This window comes from Oryctolagus cuniculus, chromosome 1 (assembly GCF_964237555.1).
Source record: "Oryctolagus cuniculus chromosome 1, mOryCun1.1, whole genome shotgun sequence".
NCBI lineage: Eukaryota > Metazoa > Chordata > Mammalia > Lagomorpha > Leporidae > Oryctolagus > Oryctolagus cuniculus.
Genome location: NC_091432.1, coordinates 80,659,057 through 80,678,943, shown reverse-complemented (window position 1 = coordinate 80,678,943; position 19,887 = coordinate 80,659,057). Strand labels below are relative to the sequence as shown.

General features: G+C 37.8%; 1 protein-coding gene across 4 annotated transcripts in view; it reads right to left on the bottom strand.

Moving 5' to 3' along the window:
• The window catches only part of FOLH1 (folate hydrolase 1), a 64,424-nt gene that overhangs the window by 20,075 nt on the left and 24,462 nt on the right, over positions 1-19,887 (bottom strand). For all 4 annotated transcript variants that reach the window (XM_051820868.2, XM_070076646.1, XM_051820875.2 and 1 more), the window contains 9 exons: positions 19,636-19,761; positions 18,663-18,849; positions 13,059-13,152; positions 9,596-9,694; positions 9,236-9,321; positions 7,442-7,561; positions 5,711-5,793; positions 4,327-4,390; positions 227-294 (listed from right to left, as the gene is read on the bottom strand). In XM_051820868.2, coding sequence (XP_051676828.2) covers positions 227-294; positions 4,327-4,390; positions 5,711-5,793; positions 7,442-7,561; positions 9,236-9,321; positions 9,596-9,694; positions 13,059-13,152; positions 18,663-18,849; positions 19,636-19,761 — 927 coding nt within the window. The remainder of the gene's footprint in view (positions 1-226; positions 295-4,326; positions 4,391-5,710; positions 5,794-7,441; positions 7,562-9,235; positions 9,322-9,595; positions 9,695-13,058; positions 13,153-18,662; positions 18,850-19,635; positions 19,762-19,887) is intronic.

Here is a 19,887-nt window from a genome sequence, read left to right as displayed (position 1 = left end):
ATGCACTGTTACCCAAAGGCGGCCTCACAGTGATGTGGGGAGAAATGGCGTAGTAAATGTTAAAATTAAACAGCTAGTTACATGTGATGTTCTATGGGGTGGATACTTGTTATATGGTCAAAGATAACATGTGAAATAACATCAGTGTTTAAGATAATAATGGCACCTCAAGAAAGCATCCTTCCTAGAACTTCGATTTTTCTAAATTACATGTAATAATTTTTACCTCTTTTGTTAGATTGTATACCAAGCTGTAAAGTAGTGGTGTACAGTCAACTCTCAGAGTGTAGTTTCCTGAAAGATAAATAAAGGATAGATTGTTTTTTAATATCATTTCTTTCTCTTATTCTTTTATTCAATGACCACTGCAAACTCCCTACCCAAGATGATCTTTTAAAATCCAAATTAAATTTAAATTCTCCAGTGGCTCCCCATCTCACTCTATGGAATTTATCATCTTCATTACGGTCCATAGTCATCATCTCTCCAAATCTTCATCTCCCACTTGTTTAAGGGCACTCCCTCAGTCTTTGTACACACTACACTGTTCCCTCAGCCTGCAACAGCATTCTGCAGTATATTTGCAAGGCCTACTCTTTCTTTGGTCTAACATTATGCTTTCTGAGAGACTTTCCTTAACTGCCCTACCTAAAATAGCATGCTCTCTCCAAGCCCTTTATATGCTAGCCACTCTGTTCCTTTCTTGAGTTTGGCTTATTTTTTACCCACAATAGGCAAATAAAAGAATATTCACTGCAATAAACTGAAGCATATTGGTACTTGTCTTTTTTTTATAATCCACCCTCCCACTAGATTGTGATTTCCAGACAGGCAAATACTCTCTTATTTGCTGCCACATCCCCAGTGCTTAGAACAGCCTTAGCATTTAGATTCATACGGCAAATACTTGTTGTGAAAATGGATCTGTGAGCCAGGTGTTTGCTAGCTCGTTCTGAACAGACACAGAGATGGAGTCCACATTCCTGCGGAGTTGGACTGGCAGGTATGAGTCAAGTGAAGCAGCCAGGGACAAGTGCTCTTGGGAAGTATCAGGAGCACAGGGGGTGGGGGAGAGTGGGGTGCTAACTCAGAAGCAAGATCTAGCACAGAACATGTTAAGTGAAAAGAGGGTGACTCAAACTCACTTTTCTAGAACCAAGAGAGAGCTGGACCAAAAAGAAATGGCATTTGTAACTAAAGGCAACTAATGCATAGCCTGAACAAATGTCCAGAAATATAAAAGCATGTGATACAGAGGATGGCAAGCAGCTTGTACCCCAAAGCTTAAGACCCATGTTGGGGATAGCAAAATTTGAGGCTTTACAATTAGCCACACAGAATAATTTTTTTATTGAAGAAGTTGATTTGAAAATTCTAAAACTTCATCTAGAAGAAGAAATAGGTACATATATATTCTTATTTATTTTTACTCATTTAAGAAGCAGAGGCAAAGACAGACAGAGGAAGTGCGAGTCTACTGGCTTGCTACACAAATGCCTGCAATGGCTGGATGTGGGCCAGGCTGAAGCTAGGAACCAGAATTCAATCCAGGTCTTCTGTGTGCATAGCAGGAGCCAACTACTTGAGCCATCACCTGATGTCTCCTGAGGTACACATGAGTGTGAAATTGGAATTGGAGCAGAGCCAGGACTCAAACCCAAGAATTTCAATATATGATGTATCTCAAGTAGTATCTTAATCACTAAGCCAAACCATGCACCTCAAAAGCCAATGTAATTTTAAAAACATTAGTTTTGGTGGCATGTATTGCAATTTAAGTGCACATATCTTTTTAATATTTATTTATTTGAAAGTTACAGAGAGAGCGAGAGACAGAGAAAGAGATAATCTGTCCACTGATTCACTCCCTAGATGGCTGCCAGGGTTCAGCCAGGTGAAAATCAGTAGTCAGGAGCTTCATCAGGGTCTCCCATGTGAGTAGCATGGGCTCAAACCCTTAAAATCATCTTCTACTGCTTTTCCCAGGCCATTAGCAGGGAACGAGATCAGAAGTGGAGCAGCCAGGACACAAACTGGTGCCCATATGGTGTGCCAACATTGCATATGGTGGCTTTACCAACTATGCCACAACGCCAGCCCCTCTTGTTTTGTTTTTAAAGTACATTGACATAACGTGCATTTTAATATATTGACATAAAAAGTTGTCCATAATATGTTGCTGAATGGCAAGGGCAAGTTGTAGAATCATTTAGCTGTAATGTTACACCCAAAGCCTGTATAAGGTAGTGAGAGGCACTAGTGTAGAGTTAGAAGGAACAAGTTTAAATAGATCTACTTGATCTGAGTCTAAACTCAACCCTTCTCTAGCTGTGTGACCTCAAGGAAAGTCCCAACCTCTCTGAGCCTGTTTCCTCTTCCATAGAGCAGAGATAATAAAAGTACATATATCACAGGGCTGTGATGAGTACTAAACAAATGTTTATACTGTAAGGCACTTAGGACAACAGCTGTCACACTATTGGCATTTTGTGTGAACAGAATTGTATATAGGAATGTCAATATAATGGTACCACACCAAATTGAAGACAGCAGTAGTTTTGGAGAGAGGATTGATTTTGAGAGCAATTTGTTTGAGAAGCCCTGTGAATGTTTATTTTAACAAAAATTCCAACACATGATTAATTTCATGATATGAGAAGCAAACATTTGATTAAAATAGTATAAAAAAACATAATGAGGTCAGTGGTGTCTCAATCAGATGCATTTCAAAACAGGAAAAAACAATCAGTAAAACCTAAAGGTTTTTAAAAATACACGAAAAATCACTCCACATTTAGAGAATATATGTTTGGAGTATTCATTCTATGTGATAAACATGTTTTATCTGATTATGTGTTTTAAGAAGAAGTAATAACAGTGATCAAAGTTCACATTTTTGAACATTTACTCTGTGCAAAGTGCTGGTCTGGGAAGTTTTCAAATGTTAACTTCTTTTGTCCTAAGAAGAAACTTGGAGACAGGTGCTCTTAATAATTCTACTTAGAGGTGAAAAATCTGAGACACAAAAAGTAGTAACATGAGGTCACAGCACCAGCACGAAGTGGCAGAGCCAGGGATAAATCCAGGCAGTCTGACCTGAAAGCCCAGGTCCTTAGGCACTAACCTTAAAGCAGTTAGAAAAGATAACTGAAAAGCACTGTGCAAACCAAATTTCACAACAATGTAGCTCACACAGGTGGAGAATGAAGAAAACGCAAATGCTAAAGGGACTCCATCAAGGTATCACCTTACAATTGCTGACATGGAAAACTCTTACACACTGAAGAAAACATTCTCAAAGCTCACCTTTCACCCACTTGCTCCTTTCTTTTTGCTGAAGAATACAGCCTATTGAGAAAGGCAGTTTGTAAATCTTATACTTATTTGATAATGAAAACATGCTACAAAGTCAGGGCTTCCCTGAGAAAGTCACACTTCAGGGAAGACTGCAAGGGCAAGAATTCCACAGCTAGGGTGAGGACCCAGGAGCCTCTGGGTAGGCAGAAGAGCAAGTAGGAGGCTGGGTGTCTCAAGAAATTGATTAGTGAGGCTGGGAACCAGCGACAATGGACTGCTTATTTTTGTTCAAATCAACCTTACATGTCCTTTATTTTGATCCTTTGTGTATTTAGACTGGTCCACTCTTTTAGGACTATCTCAAATGCCTATTCTGTTTCTTAAAGCTTTCTTGAAATTATTATTGGTTTTCCTGTGAACTCCCAAAGCAGTTTAATTATATCCCCCTTATAGCATCAGCATATATTCTATTCCAAGATGGGCTTATTTTATTATCTATGTTGAGCCCTGAGCTCCCAAATATAAGACAATTTCTTATTAACCTCTGACCCCTCTGAGTCCCTGAAAAAGCATATTGCATAGAAAAGTGACCAGTAGATATTTGTTGAACTGAAGAAAAAAAATGTTGTGAAAGATGAAGATTTTTTTTTGCAAAATTTTTGTACATGATAGTACGATGAAACTAGGAGTTAAATTTAAAGACAATTTTATACCTCATTCTAAATAATGACTTATTCATTCAACACATTTGCGAAATTCCTGTCATATAGAAGTGAAACTGCCAAAGAAGCAAATCTAAGAATATTGCTTTTCTGAGCCAGCACTCTACAATGCAAAACAAACAAGCAAAAAAATCTTTCAAGGGAAGTTCACCCATGGCTGTGAGTCAGGAGCAGCAGTGCCAAAAAAGCAGCAGCAGATTCCCTAACGCATGGGAGTGGATTTCCCTCTCTGGTAATGTATAATTTATGAACTCAGTTGCTGCTGTCTGTACATTCATGATGTTTTTATGAGACCAATGATATTTACCTTCTATTGAAGAATCAGCATTAATATAGGCCACACCACGTTCTTGAAGGAGTTTGGAATTTTCCTATAATAAAAAAGAGAGAAAACTATAAACTCATAACCTACCTCCTCTTCCAAAATTGCACATCTACATTTACTGTATATAGATTTCTGAATTACGCTGGCCTACGTTAACCACAGATTTTGAACACTCAAAAGAGAAGTTAGTTTGAAATAATTTCAAAAACAAACAATAAGCAAAAATTTTAAAGACTAACATTTAAGGTGAAACTGTGCATGTACTTATGGTACATGGAGAAGGAGTTAATTTCTTAACCATACCTTACCCTTCAAAACATTCTTTCAGCACACATGAATGACTTAAGAGATTTTTAGTAGCAATATTTCCACAAACATTTCATTATTAAAACAGATAACTTGCCTAATTTAAAAGAAATTAGCTATTTCAAATTTATGGCTAAAAAATGTGTAGCGTTAAATCATGCGTTTGTACCCTGAATGTAAAGTCAAGTTCTCCTTTAGGATGGCATCACCTAGTGGTGAAGATTGATATTACATACGTTTACAACTGCCAAGTAGAGCAAAGCTTTGCTGGGGTATCAACGTAGACTTTGAGTACCTAAAATAATTCAATTTCCTGGGCATTCTACATAATATAGGAAATAGAAAAATAAGTGCAACTCTAAATAATAAAATCTTAAAAATACAAATAAAGCCCTGAAAATTTTTAGATTCTTTCCAACATCAGCCAGGTATAGAGGAGCACTATCTTCAAAAAGCATAAATTGACATTTACAGTAGCTTCACATAGTATCTGGAATACAATATTAGGTAAGTAAATATTTTCAGTAAGACTGGAATTTAATAGAATAAACATTAACCTTGCATATATTTATTTTATAGCTAATGCTTATATTACATGCAGTCAAAAATGTATGTGGATTAAATTATATTCAGTGGACCTAGTAGATATTCTGTGGTATGATTTTCTGCCTTACTATAACCATGGTTTAATATACCATAGGTCACTATCACATAAGGAAGACAAAGGTGAAAAATACACCTTACTTTACAGGCTCAAGGGATATTTAAGTGCAGTTAGCATTAGGAGCTATTTTGGAGAGCAGAAAAGAATCATGGCAGAAATCAAATATATTTTGATACTCTCACACTCCTAGGAAACAAAATTTCAAACAAACATTTCTTTAGGCATTAAAATATTTCAGTGTTGATTGTTGAACAAAAGTATGTTGCTTCAAGTTTTTTTGGGAAAACGGTGTACATTTTCTCATTAAATTCACTTATTATTTTTAAATGCTTGAGGATAAAGTCCTAACTGCTTTCTCATTAGGAAAATCTGGATCGTATCAAGTTATCAACTAACCTCTGCCCACTCAGTAGAACCAAGAAGACCAAATTCTTCCGCATCCCAACTTGCAAACAAAATTGTTCGTCGTGGTCTCCATCCTAAAACATATGTGTACATACATATAAGTGCTGGGAAAAAAGTATAACACACCTGAGACATTACCAAGCCCAAATGAAGAAAGCTTCACTGATGGTTTGAGAAGGCTAAATTGTGCTGAGAAACTTTGCTTACTTTTTTTTTTTTTTTCAGGATCTTAAAGCTGATTTGTCAAGGTATCAAGAAGGATGGGAAAACACAGACATAGTCAAAACCCTGCCGGGGGTAAAATATTCTAAATAGGCTTATGATGTTTGGCTATGCACAGAAGCCATTGGTGGGCTGCAGCTGCCACAGTGAAAGAAGAAATTACTGGATGTTGTCAGATATAACTGAGAGAAATTCTCACCGGATTCTGAGAGCAAATACAACTGAGAAAAATCCCATTAGAATTCCTCCTTGTTTTTCTGACATCACATGAACAATTATTTGATGTGAGCTGGTTGTATGATTTCACTCCATTCTCAGCCAGAACTAGTCAACAAGGGCTCAACTGGTAACAGCAATGCTTGCTGCTGCTGAAAACCACGGGATTCACTAGGAAAGTCAGACGGCTTAAAGGTCATAGTCACCAGGAAGGTACGAACATTGGCCTTGGAACCAGAGAAAGATCTTGTTTCAAACCTTGGTTCTCTCACTGGCAGAGTGACCAAGGAAACATTCTTAGCTTCCTTCTCTTTATTTGTATATTAAGAATAACAGTAAAAATGAAGATACCACTTGGCTACTGAGGGAATTAAATGAAATGTTTATAAAGTACTTAAGAAAGTGCTCTGAAAACTTGTAAACTGTCACTATTTTAGTAACTATTCCATGTTTTCATATGAAGTCCATTAAGTGATCTGAAATGACCTGATTTCTGGAAGACTAAAAAATGGCTGTGAATGAGAATGCAGATGCCAGACTAAGGACAAAATTCTGTTCAGTAGCAAAACCAGTCTTTTCCCTTCTCCTCGTATTCTTTTTTTTAAGATTTACGTATTTATTTCAAAGGCAGAGTTACACAGTGAGTGAGTGAGAGAGAGAGAGAGATAGAGAATCTTCCATCTACTGGTGCACTCCCCAGATGGCTGTAAAGGCCAGGACTGAAGCAGGCTGAAGCCAGGATCCAGGAGCTTCCTCAGGGTCTCCCACATGGGTGGTAGGGACCCAAGCACTTCGGTCATATCCTTCTGCTTTTCTCAGACCATTATAAGGGAGCTGGATTGGAACTGGAGCCACAAGTACACAAGCAGGCTCCCATATAGGATGCTGGTATTGCAAGTGGAGGCTTTACCCACTGTACTCTTATGCTGGCCCCAGACTAGTGATTTTTCTGAATAGATCTTCTCTCATCTACTACCTGGTAAACCTGATCTGAGGTGTGAAGTCAGAAGAGCCCAAGGTACTCCTGCTTACAGCTCTCTGACCAGAAAGCTTAGGTGTAGGGCCAGATTCTAGTGTGTCCTCTCCAGTGAGAAACTAATTTTGTCTGCTTAGTTTCCAAGAGCAACAAATAGCAGTGAAATTATTTCATTTCAGATATTCTCATGTAATATATCAATCTCAAAAGTTATCATATAAATAAATACAACCATAAAAAGTAAGCAACTGATATTTCTACACTTTACAGAAGCATAATTGAGATTGGTCTTTTTATTCTTATTTTACCTTCATTCTTCAATGTGGCAAAGCTCCTCACAATTTCATGAACAACAGCAGCTCCACTCTGAGGGTCAATGCCTCCAAACACCCATGAGTCTCGGTGACCTCCAAGAATGACGTATCTGTCTAGAAAGCATCATTACAAGATTATTTGTCACTTGAGGTAAATAATAGAGTAAATTGCACATGACTCATTAACATCTAAACACAGAGCATTCAAAGAAACAGAGCAAAGTTACTGAAGACTTGTATGGATGTATTATTCTTGATTTTCATATGTATTTCCTCAAACTAAAGAAGGAACTAAACTAAAATGTTATAAGGCGAATATATACTTCAATCTATTACTATAATTGTAAGTGTATAAAAATTATAGGAAAGTATAAAATTAACTTATCTATATGTTTATATAATTCTTTATTACCCTTCTTTTATGTTACCACTGTTTGTAATATTTTCAATGTACAACATAGGAGATACAGAGTAGGTTCTCCACTTCCTACTCTTACTCTGTTTTGAGGATACAGCACAAAGACTTCCTCCCTTGGTGAACTGTTTATATTTCCTGTAGGAAGAAGGAATATATCTCTGCTTTCAATCTTTTTAAATCTAATAACGTGTTTGTCACACCTAAATGTATAGCTCTCCTCCAAAGCTGTGAGATCATTGTCTCTGACCTGTGTTTTCTAAATGGCCCCATGCTTAGCACAGAACTGGCATGAAATAGGTATTCAGAAAGAGTAAGTAATAAAGAGCTGGTTATATTTTGCTTGGTGCTCACTATAAGGATGTCAACGTTCTAGATCCCTAAGTGAAACAACTAGGCTCTTGTAAGAAGTATACACAATTTAATGGAGCCTATTTTGACAAGAAATACATAACCTAATAGTTCTGAAATAACTGAAACATAATGAACTAAGACTATATAATAAAATGGATTAAATACCAGGTTATCTGAAATTGTTTGGTAATTACATGCCTATAAATTTCATCAATGGGGCCAGCGCCACGGCTCACTAGGCTAATCCGCCTTGCGGCGCGGGCACACCAGGTTCTAGTCCCGGTCGGGGCGCCGGATTCTGTCCTGGTTGCCCCTCTTCCAGGCCAGCTCTCTGCTGTGGCCAGGGAGTGCAGTGGAGGATGGCCCAAGTACTTGGGCCCTGCACCCCATGGGAGACCAGGATAAGTACCTGGCTCCTGCCATCGGATCAGCGCATTGCACCGGCTGCAGCGCACTGGCCGCGGCGGCCATTGGAGGGTGAACCAACGGTAAAAGGAAGACCTTTCTCTCTGTCTGTCTGTCTCACTATCCACTCTGCCTGTCAAAAAAAAAAAAAAATAAAAATAAATAAAATAAAAAAATTCATCAGTGACTTTAGTGGTGGAAAATAAAACCATGTAAAAGATGAATTAATTCAAGATTACCCTAAGTGCTACCTTTTTTATAGATATTTATAACAACTATGAGGATATCTCCTCATGCAAAATATATAGTAACTAAATCCAGACAACTTGAGAAACCACCTCAAACTCTCTCTCCTTGCTTGCCCTTCCTCCCTTTCTTTAATGGAAATGTGAAGTTTACAACTCACCTTAGTCATCTGCCCTATCTATCCCAAATATTCCATTTCTCACAAGCATCACAAAATAAAATCCCCTCATAGTTACTTTGTAGTCAGGTGAGTCTCATTAGGGCAAAGAGTTGCTTTCCTTTGCTGCCCTACACTCCCAGAACTCAGAGCAGGACGTGGCACATAGGGATTGCATAGTTGGTATCTGCTGAACAAAGGATGTCTTTACCTGGTTCCACTGCTCCTCTGATAGTACCAATCACATTGTAAATTCTTGTCACTTTACTGTCAGAATGGATGTGCATCTTGATTTTTCTGATGCAAAGAAAAAGGACACGTTCTAAACAAATCATTGTTAATGATTTTACGCTACGATTTTCAAAACTTCCATTAGTGTTTAAGAATTCTGATTATACAAAGGCAAATATCACCTTGCCCAATTTTAACAATATATGAGTATTCCCCTATTCAATGTGGGATTTGTGTTCTACTGGTACTAGATACATTTTAATTTTTTCTATCATTCTCTATAATCATTTTTTAAAATATTTCTCCTAAAACAGGGTTAAAATTAAAAAAGCTTCTTAACTGTGTAGAAAAATTTCCAGCAAAGCCAGGTCCAATATTGTAGGGCACTTTGAGACCTCCAATCCAGCTGCTCTCTGGTGGTGCTAGGCCTCCCATTTTTCTGTTGCATATAAAAAATACCATTAGCTGAAGTAAAACAGTAACATAGCAAGGTAAAATGTCAATTAACTCACTTTATTGGGCATCAATTCACAAGAACTAAAATGACTGAAGAATAGTACAAAGTGCTTTCCATATCATACGCCATTCAGTCCTCATTAATCCTCACTAGCTCTTATGTAACATTACTCTACTTCACATATGAGCAGCAGGAGACTAACAGTGATTAAGTAACAGGCCCAAAATTATGCAGTTGATTAAGTTGTACAGCTGAGATTCAAATTACTGAGAAGAATTATTGACGCAAACAGTCCATATGCAACTCACACTTCTACCACAGTGCTGACATACAAAAGTACTGACATATATATTTCATAAATATTCCTTGAATGAATAAATGGGCTGAGGGAAGCCCTTAAAGATCTTCAGAATATGGGCATAAGAGATACTTTACAAATGCTTGTGCTTTTGAGCTGAAAATAAGTAATGTTTAACAAAGCTATCTTTCACCTCATATATGAGTTTAGGTTTCAGCTCTACCACTTACTCTATGAATTTTTGTTTCCTAATTTGTAAAATGAATATCACAAAATGAATTGATTGCAAAAATGTATGTAAAGCATTTAACACAATAGTTAGTGCTAAAACATCATGAGTAGCCCATATGTGGTGGGAACTATTCCTATGATTATAATTACCATAATTATTGTCCTAGGAGTTACTCTAGGAGAAAAATAAAAATCAAATAATCACTTTCCCTTGTCACCAGTATAAATGTGAAAAACAGGAAAGAACATATATGATATTCCGTTTTTTTCTACTCAAGTCAGCGCACAATTTTATTTTAGTAACTTTTTGTTTAAGTTGTCAATGTTTTTGGGCCACTACAGGATTTCATCTCTCCTTTTCTCCTTACATATTTATTAAGAAACTTTTACTTTCTGATACATTTCATTTGTAAAATATTGTCTTTTCTAATTAGTACATAGTATAAAATTGCTAATCACTTATGGCAATCCACTGAACTGATTATTAGGTACAACTAGCACACTCCAAAGATAAGTGTGCAGAGGGGGTAATTCTTCTCAGTGTAATTTCTAACTAAAGGGTATGTTCTTTAAAGATTGCTTTAAAGGTTAAATTCCAATTATGTGGAATGCTTCACTATGCCTTAGAATGGGTGCATAGTGACAAAGAAAGTGACTATTGTAACTACAGAATTTTGAATACAAATTATGATATTTTCATAGAAATTGTGATATTAATAGTGATTGCATTTACAAATGGCTTATAGATGCTTACTTAAAATAACAAAATAAACTGTATTTTATAATTTTTTAGTTATGAATTTCTACTACACATTTAGGTCATGGCTGATATTGATCTGGATAATACCAGAGCAAGTGGTAGACATAATTAAAATAAACCTCACTTTCAATCCCATTTGACTTCATGTATTTTTCCTCTAATTCTAAAGATAAAACCAGTTCATGTTTTAAACTTTTATATAACTGGGACTACACTATAAATACTATTTTGAAATGTGATTCTTCCTCATTTAATACTATATCACAAACATGTTTCCATATCATAAAATATTCTTATACAATATGCACTTTAATGACTTCAAATACTATCATAGCCAGTAATGTATTGGACTACTTATCTATTATTGAAGATTTGTACTGTTCATAGTTTTCCACTATTGTAAGTAATGCTACAATCTCTTTCACCTCTTAAATATCACAGGTACTTAGACTTTATTTATTTGTAAATATCTTTAGGCAAATGCTTATCCATGGTGCTTTCAAAAGTTGTACCTGATCCTGAATGTTAACCAGTGTGGAAAGGTAAGAACTCAAATTAAAAAAAGACCAGGATGCTTCCTTAATCTGCCCTTACATGGAAAGATCCCTCTAATTCTCTGGATGTCAGACTCTTCACCTATAAAACCAGGGGCCTTGAACTAAGTCATGAAATGCCTTCTCATAAATACTAGAATAAAATAATTAAGAAGACCTTCATTGCACAGAAGAATAGGCACTAAGTGTCCAGACACCTTTGTCTCTGTTACTTCACTTCCAGAGTAGCCAATGACCTGTCCCTCCATAAAGAATAGTGAGGAAGAAGGGACAAGCAGATGCAAGAAAGCAAGTGGGAAGGGGGAAAATGTTCCGATGCCATTTGGAGAAATTTTAATAATGAAAAGGAATAGACATGAGAACAAAATGGAAGATGTTCTCAGTGTGTGTTTTTGTGGGTCCTCCAAGAAGTAAACCATGAGAAAAATGAATGAATAAGAAACTTATTAGGGGAGAATCCTGTAAAAAGAAATAAGGAGGGAGCTAAAGACGACTTAGAAGGCCATCAGATAGCAATGTTCTGATTTAAGGTAAAGGAGAAAGGGAAGGAAGACAACAACAAAGAGGAAGCCCTGGGTGCGAGATCTGTTGGAGCAGGTTTATCTATCAGATCACAGCTATCGGAGAGTCTTAGAGCCGAAGTGTGGGGAGCAACTGGGAGCAACTCGGACTAGACTGTTACTGGAATTAAGACTTATTCTATGCATCTGCTCTCCCACAATATGGTGCTGGGAGAGGAGGAAACAGCTTCTACACAGCTGCCTCCAGTTCAACCAATAAACAGCAGGACCTGCTCCTGATTGCAGGAGAGCAGCATACTCGGCGTGTGGGTAGCAGAGTTGGGATTGGTGGAAGAGGACTATAAAGGAGGAGAGACAACATGCACCAGGAACATCTATCTGAAGGAATATCCGGATAACATCTGAGCAGCCCCCGAGAGAGCCGGCCAGCGGTGTGCCGCTCCCCCGCGGAAGTGGGGAAAGTGACAGGGGGAACCGCCCTTCCACGGAGGTGGAAGGGTCAGTAGCCAACCCGGGAAGAACCAGCAGCAAACCCGGGGAGGGCCGAGCAGACGAAAGAACAACGCAGGGTCCTGTGTTGTTCCTCCACGAAGACGGGGAGCGACACCGAAGTCTGACATCAATAGGCTCCTGTGCCTCCTAGAAACAGGACAGTCACCATGGGAGCATTTATGGGATGAATATGCCTCGACACAAACAAGGTGATGACTCTGGAAGCATAGTGACTGGAGCAACTGAACAATTATGCTCCCTGCAGTTGGAGATCTGCAAGACTCATTTTCACATCTCTGGCACACTGTGTACCCCTATATAAAGTAAATTCCAGAATATAAATACTACTCTTAAATAGCAACACAATTGCAAATTTCAGCTGTCTTAGAGAGCATCAGTACCAAGTAATGAACATAAAAGCCTAACATTTGGAAACTAACAATAATGAAAATTACTGTAACAGTCATCTATATGTTTCTTATAAACTTACTCTAGGAGTTTCTGGGCATCATAATATCCAATAGGATGAACAGGAATACTTGGAAGACCAACAGCCTCTGTAATTGCACTCCTATAAGCATATTCTGAAAAAAAATAATTGAATATACGCCTAATAAAAACTCAATCCCTTTCCAAGAATTCTCTGTAAGTGACCCTAAGCACATTATTTCTCATCTATTAGAATTATTAAAACAAAAACAATTCACAGTTTCAAATGTTAGCAAGAACATGAAACAACTGAAACCCTTACACATTGCTTGTAAATCAAAAATTATACAATGACTTAGAATAACTTAAAAGTAACAGAAATGGGCCCGCGCTGTGGCTCACTAGGCTAATCCTCCGCCTTGCGGCACTGACACATCGGGTTCTAGTCCTGGTCGGGGCGCCGGATTCTGTCCCGGTTGCCCCTCTTCCAGACCAGCTCTCTGCTGTGACCAGGGAATGCAGTGGAGGATGGCCCAAGTACTTGGGCCCTGCACCCCATGGGAGACCAGGATAAGTACCTGGCTCCTGCCACTGGATCAGCGTGGTGTGCCGGCCGCTGCGCACTGGCCGCGGCGGCCATTGGAGGGTGAACCAACGGCAAAAGGAAGACCTTCCTCTCTGTCTCTCTCTCACTGTCCACTCTGCCTGTCAAAAAAAAAAAAAAAAAAAAAAAGTAACAGAAATGTGTACTTACTAGAAAAATTCTACTCCTAAATATTTACCCAAGAAAGAACACTTGTATAAAATTGTTTTTAGTATTCACATTTATATTAGCCAACAGATTTCTGACAACTGGAGAATCAATACATAATTTATAGTATAGTCCCACAATAGAAAACAACAATTAAAAGGAACAAGCTATTGATACACACAGTAACATGAAAATCACAAAGCACTAAATTGAGTAAAGTAAGCAAGGCATGAAAGAATATTCTACTGATTCCAATCATATGCAGTTCAAAAGTAGGCATACTAATCTATGGTGTAATATACCAGAAATTAGTTGCTTCAGGGGATTTTTAAAAAACATTTTATTTCTATTGGTTGAATTCTGTAATTAATACACAGTTATTCTTAAGTGTTGAAACTTAACTGAAAAATGATCCCTGTTAAATATAAGAGTGGGAATAAGAGACGGAAGAGATGTACAATTTGGGACATGCTCAAGCTGACTTGCCCCAAATGGTAGAGTTAGAAACATACCAGGGGATTCCAATTCAATCCCATCAAGGTGGCATGTACCAATGCCATCTCACTATTCCAAGTGATCAATTTCTGTCCACAAATGATCATAATAATAGGACTAAGAGCCAAAGGGATCACATAAACAAGACTAGTGCCTGCAAATACTAACTGAAAGAATAAAAAAGGGAGAGAATGATCCAACATGGGAAGCGGGATACACAGCAGACTCATAGAATGGCAGATGTCCTAAACAGCACTCTGGCCTCAGAATCAGCCCTTAACAGCCCTTAAGGCATTCAGATCCGGCTGAAAAGCCCATGAGAGTATTACAGGCATGGAAAGCCAAGACATTCTGGGGGGGAAAAAAAAAAACACCAAATGAAAGATCTCTGTGAGTGAGATCCCAGTGGAAAGAACAGGTCATCAAAGGAGGAGGTACCTTTCTCTGAAGGGAGGAGAGAACTTGCACTTTGACTATGACCTTGTCTAAATATGATCATAGTTGGTGAACTCAAAAGGCTTCCATAGCCTTGGCAACTCATGACAAGAGCCTAAGGTGATTACTGATGCCATAAACAAGAGTGTCAATTTGTTAATCAGCAACAGGAGTCACTGTGCACTTACTCCTCATGTAGGATCTCTGTCTTTAATGTGCTGTACATTGAGATTTAATGCTATAACTAGTACTCAAACAGTATATTTCACTTTGTGTTTCTACATGGGTGCAAACTGTTGAAATCTTTACTTAATGTATGCTAAACTGATCTTCTGTATATAAAGAGAATTGAAAATGAATCTTGATGTGAATGGAAGGGGAGAGGGAGCAGGAAAGGGGAGGGTTGCGGGTGGGAGGGAAGCTATGGGGGCAGTAAAGTCATTGTAATCCATAAGCTGTACTTTGGAAATTTATATTCATTAAATAAGAGTTAAAAAAGAAAAAAAAACATTTTATTTTAGAATAATGTTAAATTTATAGAAAATTGTGTGGTAGTACTATAAAGAGTTCTCATATACCTCTCGCCCCATTAGAACATGTACCAGAGAGGGGCACAAAGAACTTTCCTGGAGTGATGGAAATATCCTTATGTCCATTATGGGTGACATAAATGTAGATGACTTTCAAACTTACATTTTTGAGATCTATTAATCTTATTGTATATAAGTTCATCCTTAAAATAAAAAAGAACACATTCTATCATTTCTTCAAGTCAAAAATAGAATTTTGTCCCCATTTTTCTCTCCCGATTTGTTTTTAAGGTTTATTTATTTCTTTGAGAGACAGAGTTACAGAGACAGAAAGAGAGAGAGAGCTCTTCCATCCACTGGTTCACTTCCCAAATGGTCGCAACAGCCACAGCTGGGCCAATATGAAGCCAGTGAAGCCAGAAACCAGATTTTTCCAGGTTTCCCCTGTAGGTGCAGGGGCCCAAGCACTTGGGTCATCTTCCGCTATTTTCCCAGGTGCATTAGTAGGGAGTTGCACTGGAAGTGGAGCAGCTGGGACTCAAACCAGCATTCACATGAGATATTGGTCCTGCAGGTGGAGGCTTAACCTACTATGCCACAGCACAGCTCATCTCCCAGTTTTTAAATTATGTAAAAAGAAGTTCACAAAAACTTAAGTTTGCAAAAACTTGTTCTTTTGTATTTAAAGTGGAGAGAATAATGATATGTCATGTGAGATTTGTTTTGAAATTCTCCAGATTAATTTTTAAGGGGAGATAAATAAATGGAACAAGATCACTAAAATTTTGATAACTATTTTTTGCTTTATATAATCTCATTTAAGCTTTCAATTTTTATTTTGATTCATTTTTAATCAATTCAGTGTAATTTGCAGATACAATTCTAAAAATATAATAATTTTCCTTTCCTCCCTCTCTTCCTCCCTCCCAGTCTCTTTCCATCTCCATTTCTTTCTTTGTTTTAGCTTTTGAGATAACATATTTTAAATTTTCATTATAGTAAAATGGCTTAGTACTTCATTGAATAAGTAGTAAATTTAAAGCAAAAAGACTCTAATTTAGCAGGAATATAGACAATGACTACAAACAATAATTGAATGTAAAAATGCATTTCACCCATATACAGTAAATTTTAAAGTAATCACAGATTATTAAAACTATATTAGTATAACATTCTTAATCACTTGTTTGACAAAAGTATAAAACAAAGTTTTACAAATCTATATTTGCAGCAATGCTGATAAAAAATAAGTGCCTTGATAACTATTTCTACTTTTGAATATGTTTAAATACTCTAAATTAACTCATGTACTTAACAGAAGAGAAAACCGATAAGAGCAAAATAGGGAATTTCATAAATGTCACCCCATAGGGACAATGCAAGCTTTCTCCCCAAATGCCATCATTTAAATTTGAATCATCACAGAAATATTTGTTAATCTGTTTTTGTTTGTACTACTTTAGCTTTGTGCAACTAACAGAACTTGGGAAATTTTCATTTTTAAAAACTTATTGGCCAGCGCCGTGGCTCAACAGGCTAATCCTCCGCCTAGCGGTGCCGGCACACCGGGTTCTAGTCCCGGTCGGGGCGCCGGATTCTGTCCTGGTTGCCCCTCTTCCAGGCCAGCTCCCTGCTATGGCCCAGGAGTGCAGTGGAGGATGTCCCAAGTGCTTAGGCCCTGTACCCCATGGGAGACCAGGAGAAGCACCTGGCTCCTGCCTTCAGATCAGCACAGTGCGCCCACCGCAGTGTGCTGGCCGCAGCGGCCATTGGAGGGTGAACCAATGGCAAAGGAAGACCTTTCTCTCTGTCTCTCTCTCTCTCACTGTCCACTCTGCCTGTCCAAAAAAATAAAACTTATTAACTAGAAAATGAAATAGCTAAAGTTTACATAGATTTATATGATTTTATTACATGGTGATACGTATTGTTAAAAACAAGTAAGACAATAAGATGACATACTACACTGTAAATATTTACAAAGCTAAAAAAATGCCTAAGCCTTAGAGACATCTACAATTTGACAGAAAAGTCAGGTGAAGAACAGAAGGTACCGGGAGCCGGTACTGTGAAGTAGCAGGTAAAGCCACCATCTACAGTGCCAGCGTCCCATATAGGCGCCACCGGTTCAAGTCCTGGCTGCTCTGCTTCCTATCCAGCTCTTGGCTATGGCCTGGGAAAGCAGTGGAGGATGGCCCAAGTCCTTGAGCCCCTGCACTTGCGTGGGAGACCTGGAAGAAGCTCCTGGCTTCAGATTGGCACAGCTCCAGCTGTTGCAGCCAATTGGGGAGTGAACCGTGGATGGAAGACCTCTCTCTCCCTCTCCCTCTCCCTCTTCCTCTCCCTCTCTCCCTCTCCTTCTCTCCCCCTCCCCCTCTCTCTGTGTAAACTCTGCCTTTGAAATAAATAAATAAATCTTAAAAAAAGAATAGAAGGTACTTTAGCAAATTATCTTATTGAAGTTATGCATTTTTAGTTTTCAAAAACTACATGAACTCAATAATGACAGACTACTGTAAACATTATAGGTAGTTGAGTCCATTCAAAATTATTTCACTTTTTTTGCAGTGTTTTACAGGGGAACACTTCAACAGAAAACAACTATGTGGACTCTGTGGGCCAGACTGCCTGGATTTGAACACTAGCTCCTGGCTCAATGGGGGCAGTGATGATCTTGGACAGATTGAAAACTCGTCCTCACTTTCCTCCCCTGTCAGAGATAATAATACCACCTAACTTAATGCTCATGAAGTGCTGCATTTGGGAAACAAAATTTGATAGTGATCACAGTATTCTTTATATAGCAGCAAAGCAACATGTCTTCTCTGGGCTCTGAGATTTATAGAACTTCTGTTCTCCTCTTCCTTATGCACAACTGAGAAATCCAAAACTCAGTGAAAACCATGTATTTAAGGGTAATTGCTTGGAAACAAAATCTGATCTGACATGAACGCATCTGAAAGCAAAATCTTACTTGACTCTATCTATGCTCCTTATTTATTCCCTGGTTAGTATGACCACATTCTACTGCAAAAATATTTATATGCTTCTTTCTGCATTCTGTCCCAGTCCTCTGTATGTTCTACAATATGTGACATACTCATGTATGCCATATTACTTTTTATTACTTTTAAATTTTGTTTATATATTTTTTAAATTTTGATTTTAATTAGTTTTTAGCAGATCCAATATAGTTTTTAGATACAATTCTAAGAATATAATGATACCGCTTTTTAAATATGTGAAAAATCTGAATTACAAAACCCATCAGGCCCAAATATTTCAAATAAAGGATATGGGACACAAACCAATGATTTTCAGAGGTCAAAACTCTTTTGAGTCTTAGATGCAAAAGAAAAAGAATATACTTAGTCCATTTTGTCAAAGGAAAGTTGTCAATAAAAGCACTTAACAATGTTAAGTTTCCTATAATGATTGAGGTCTGATCACTCACCATTTGCTGGGTAACCTGGTGTGAGAGGGTCACCTGCACCATTAAGATTTAAGACATTTCCACGTTGGACACCACCTCCAGGGAGATTCCAGCCATCTGGATAGGACTCCACTCCGGGAGCAAAGTAGTCGGCAGGGTCTGAGTACAGAATGACTCCTATGGCCCCTGCCAGCTGGGCATTTTTAACCTGGAAAACACAGTAGCTGTTTTTCTTATTTTCAGTTGGTTGTTCTACATTTGGTAGTGTCAATTTTCAAAATTACATTTATATGAGTAGATAAGCTTTGTCTTCCACATTTTATTGTTAGAGCTGTAGCAAAGGATACCCTGCAGAATGTTTTTTTTTTTTCTTTTCTTTACTACAAGTTCTAAAAGTGGGTCAGCCTTAGAGCAGCATATTTGGAAAATTTCCATAATATGGGTAGCAGGCACTTGCTGTTTTCCTCTGCGAGCTGAGAAGCACAAAAAAACAAGTAGACTGCACAGACGGGATTCCTATTTGTTTTACTACTGGTAGGCAACATTTTGAAATTTAATTTCCCACAAAAGAGAAAAAATACATATTAACTAATCAAACGACAACTATTTTTAAAACTACCATGTTTAAATGTTTCCCTATTATGTATATCCATAAGACATATTGAAATTTAATTTGGTAAATATTTTGGAGGTAATATTTAAAACAAAGATATTGAGAGTTAATAACAAGTCCAGTGTAGGCTTCTTTAAAGGCCATAGAGATAACTTACAGGTACAGAAAAATCTGTTCACCCTGATCTTCTAAACTGGCTACACATCAATGACCCAATTTAAAGCCCCTGCCTAAAAGTTAGTGTGTCCTGACTGCAGGGTGGACATGTTAGAGAATAGAAGATGACTGTGGAATTCAGATGGTTTAATGAGGTGGTTCCACTCATGGAAGATAGCATTACCACTTTTTATACTGAGGCCAGAGGAAGCAGATGAGCCTGACCTTATTTCCTCTGAAAACTTTCCCATATCTGGCAATCACAATCTTTCCAGAGCAATTGATTTTCATATCCCGCTCCAGTTTAAAGAAGTCTTCAGTTCGCGCATAGTTAACATACACTAGTTCACCCTGGGGAAATCAAGAAGGATTTGGTATAAGCAAGATATATTTGACATCTTTTGAAGAAAGAATAGCCAAGAACACCCAAGAAGGTCAAAAAAGATGAAATTCAAATATGACATTCAAGGAAAAAAT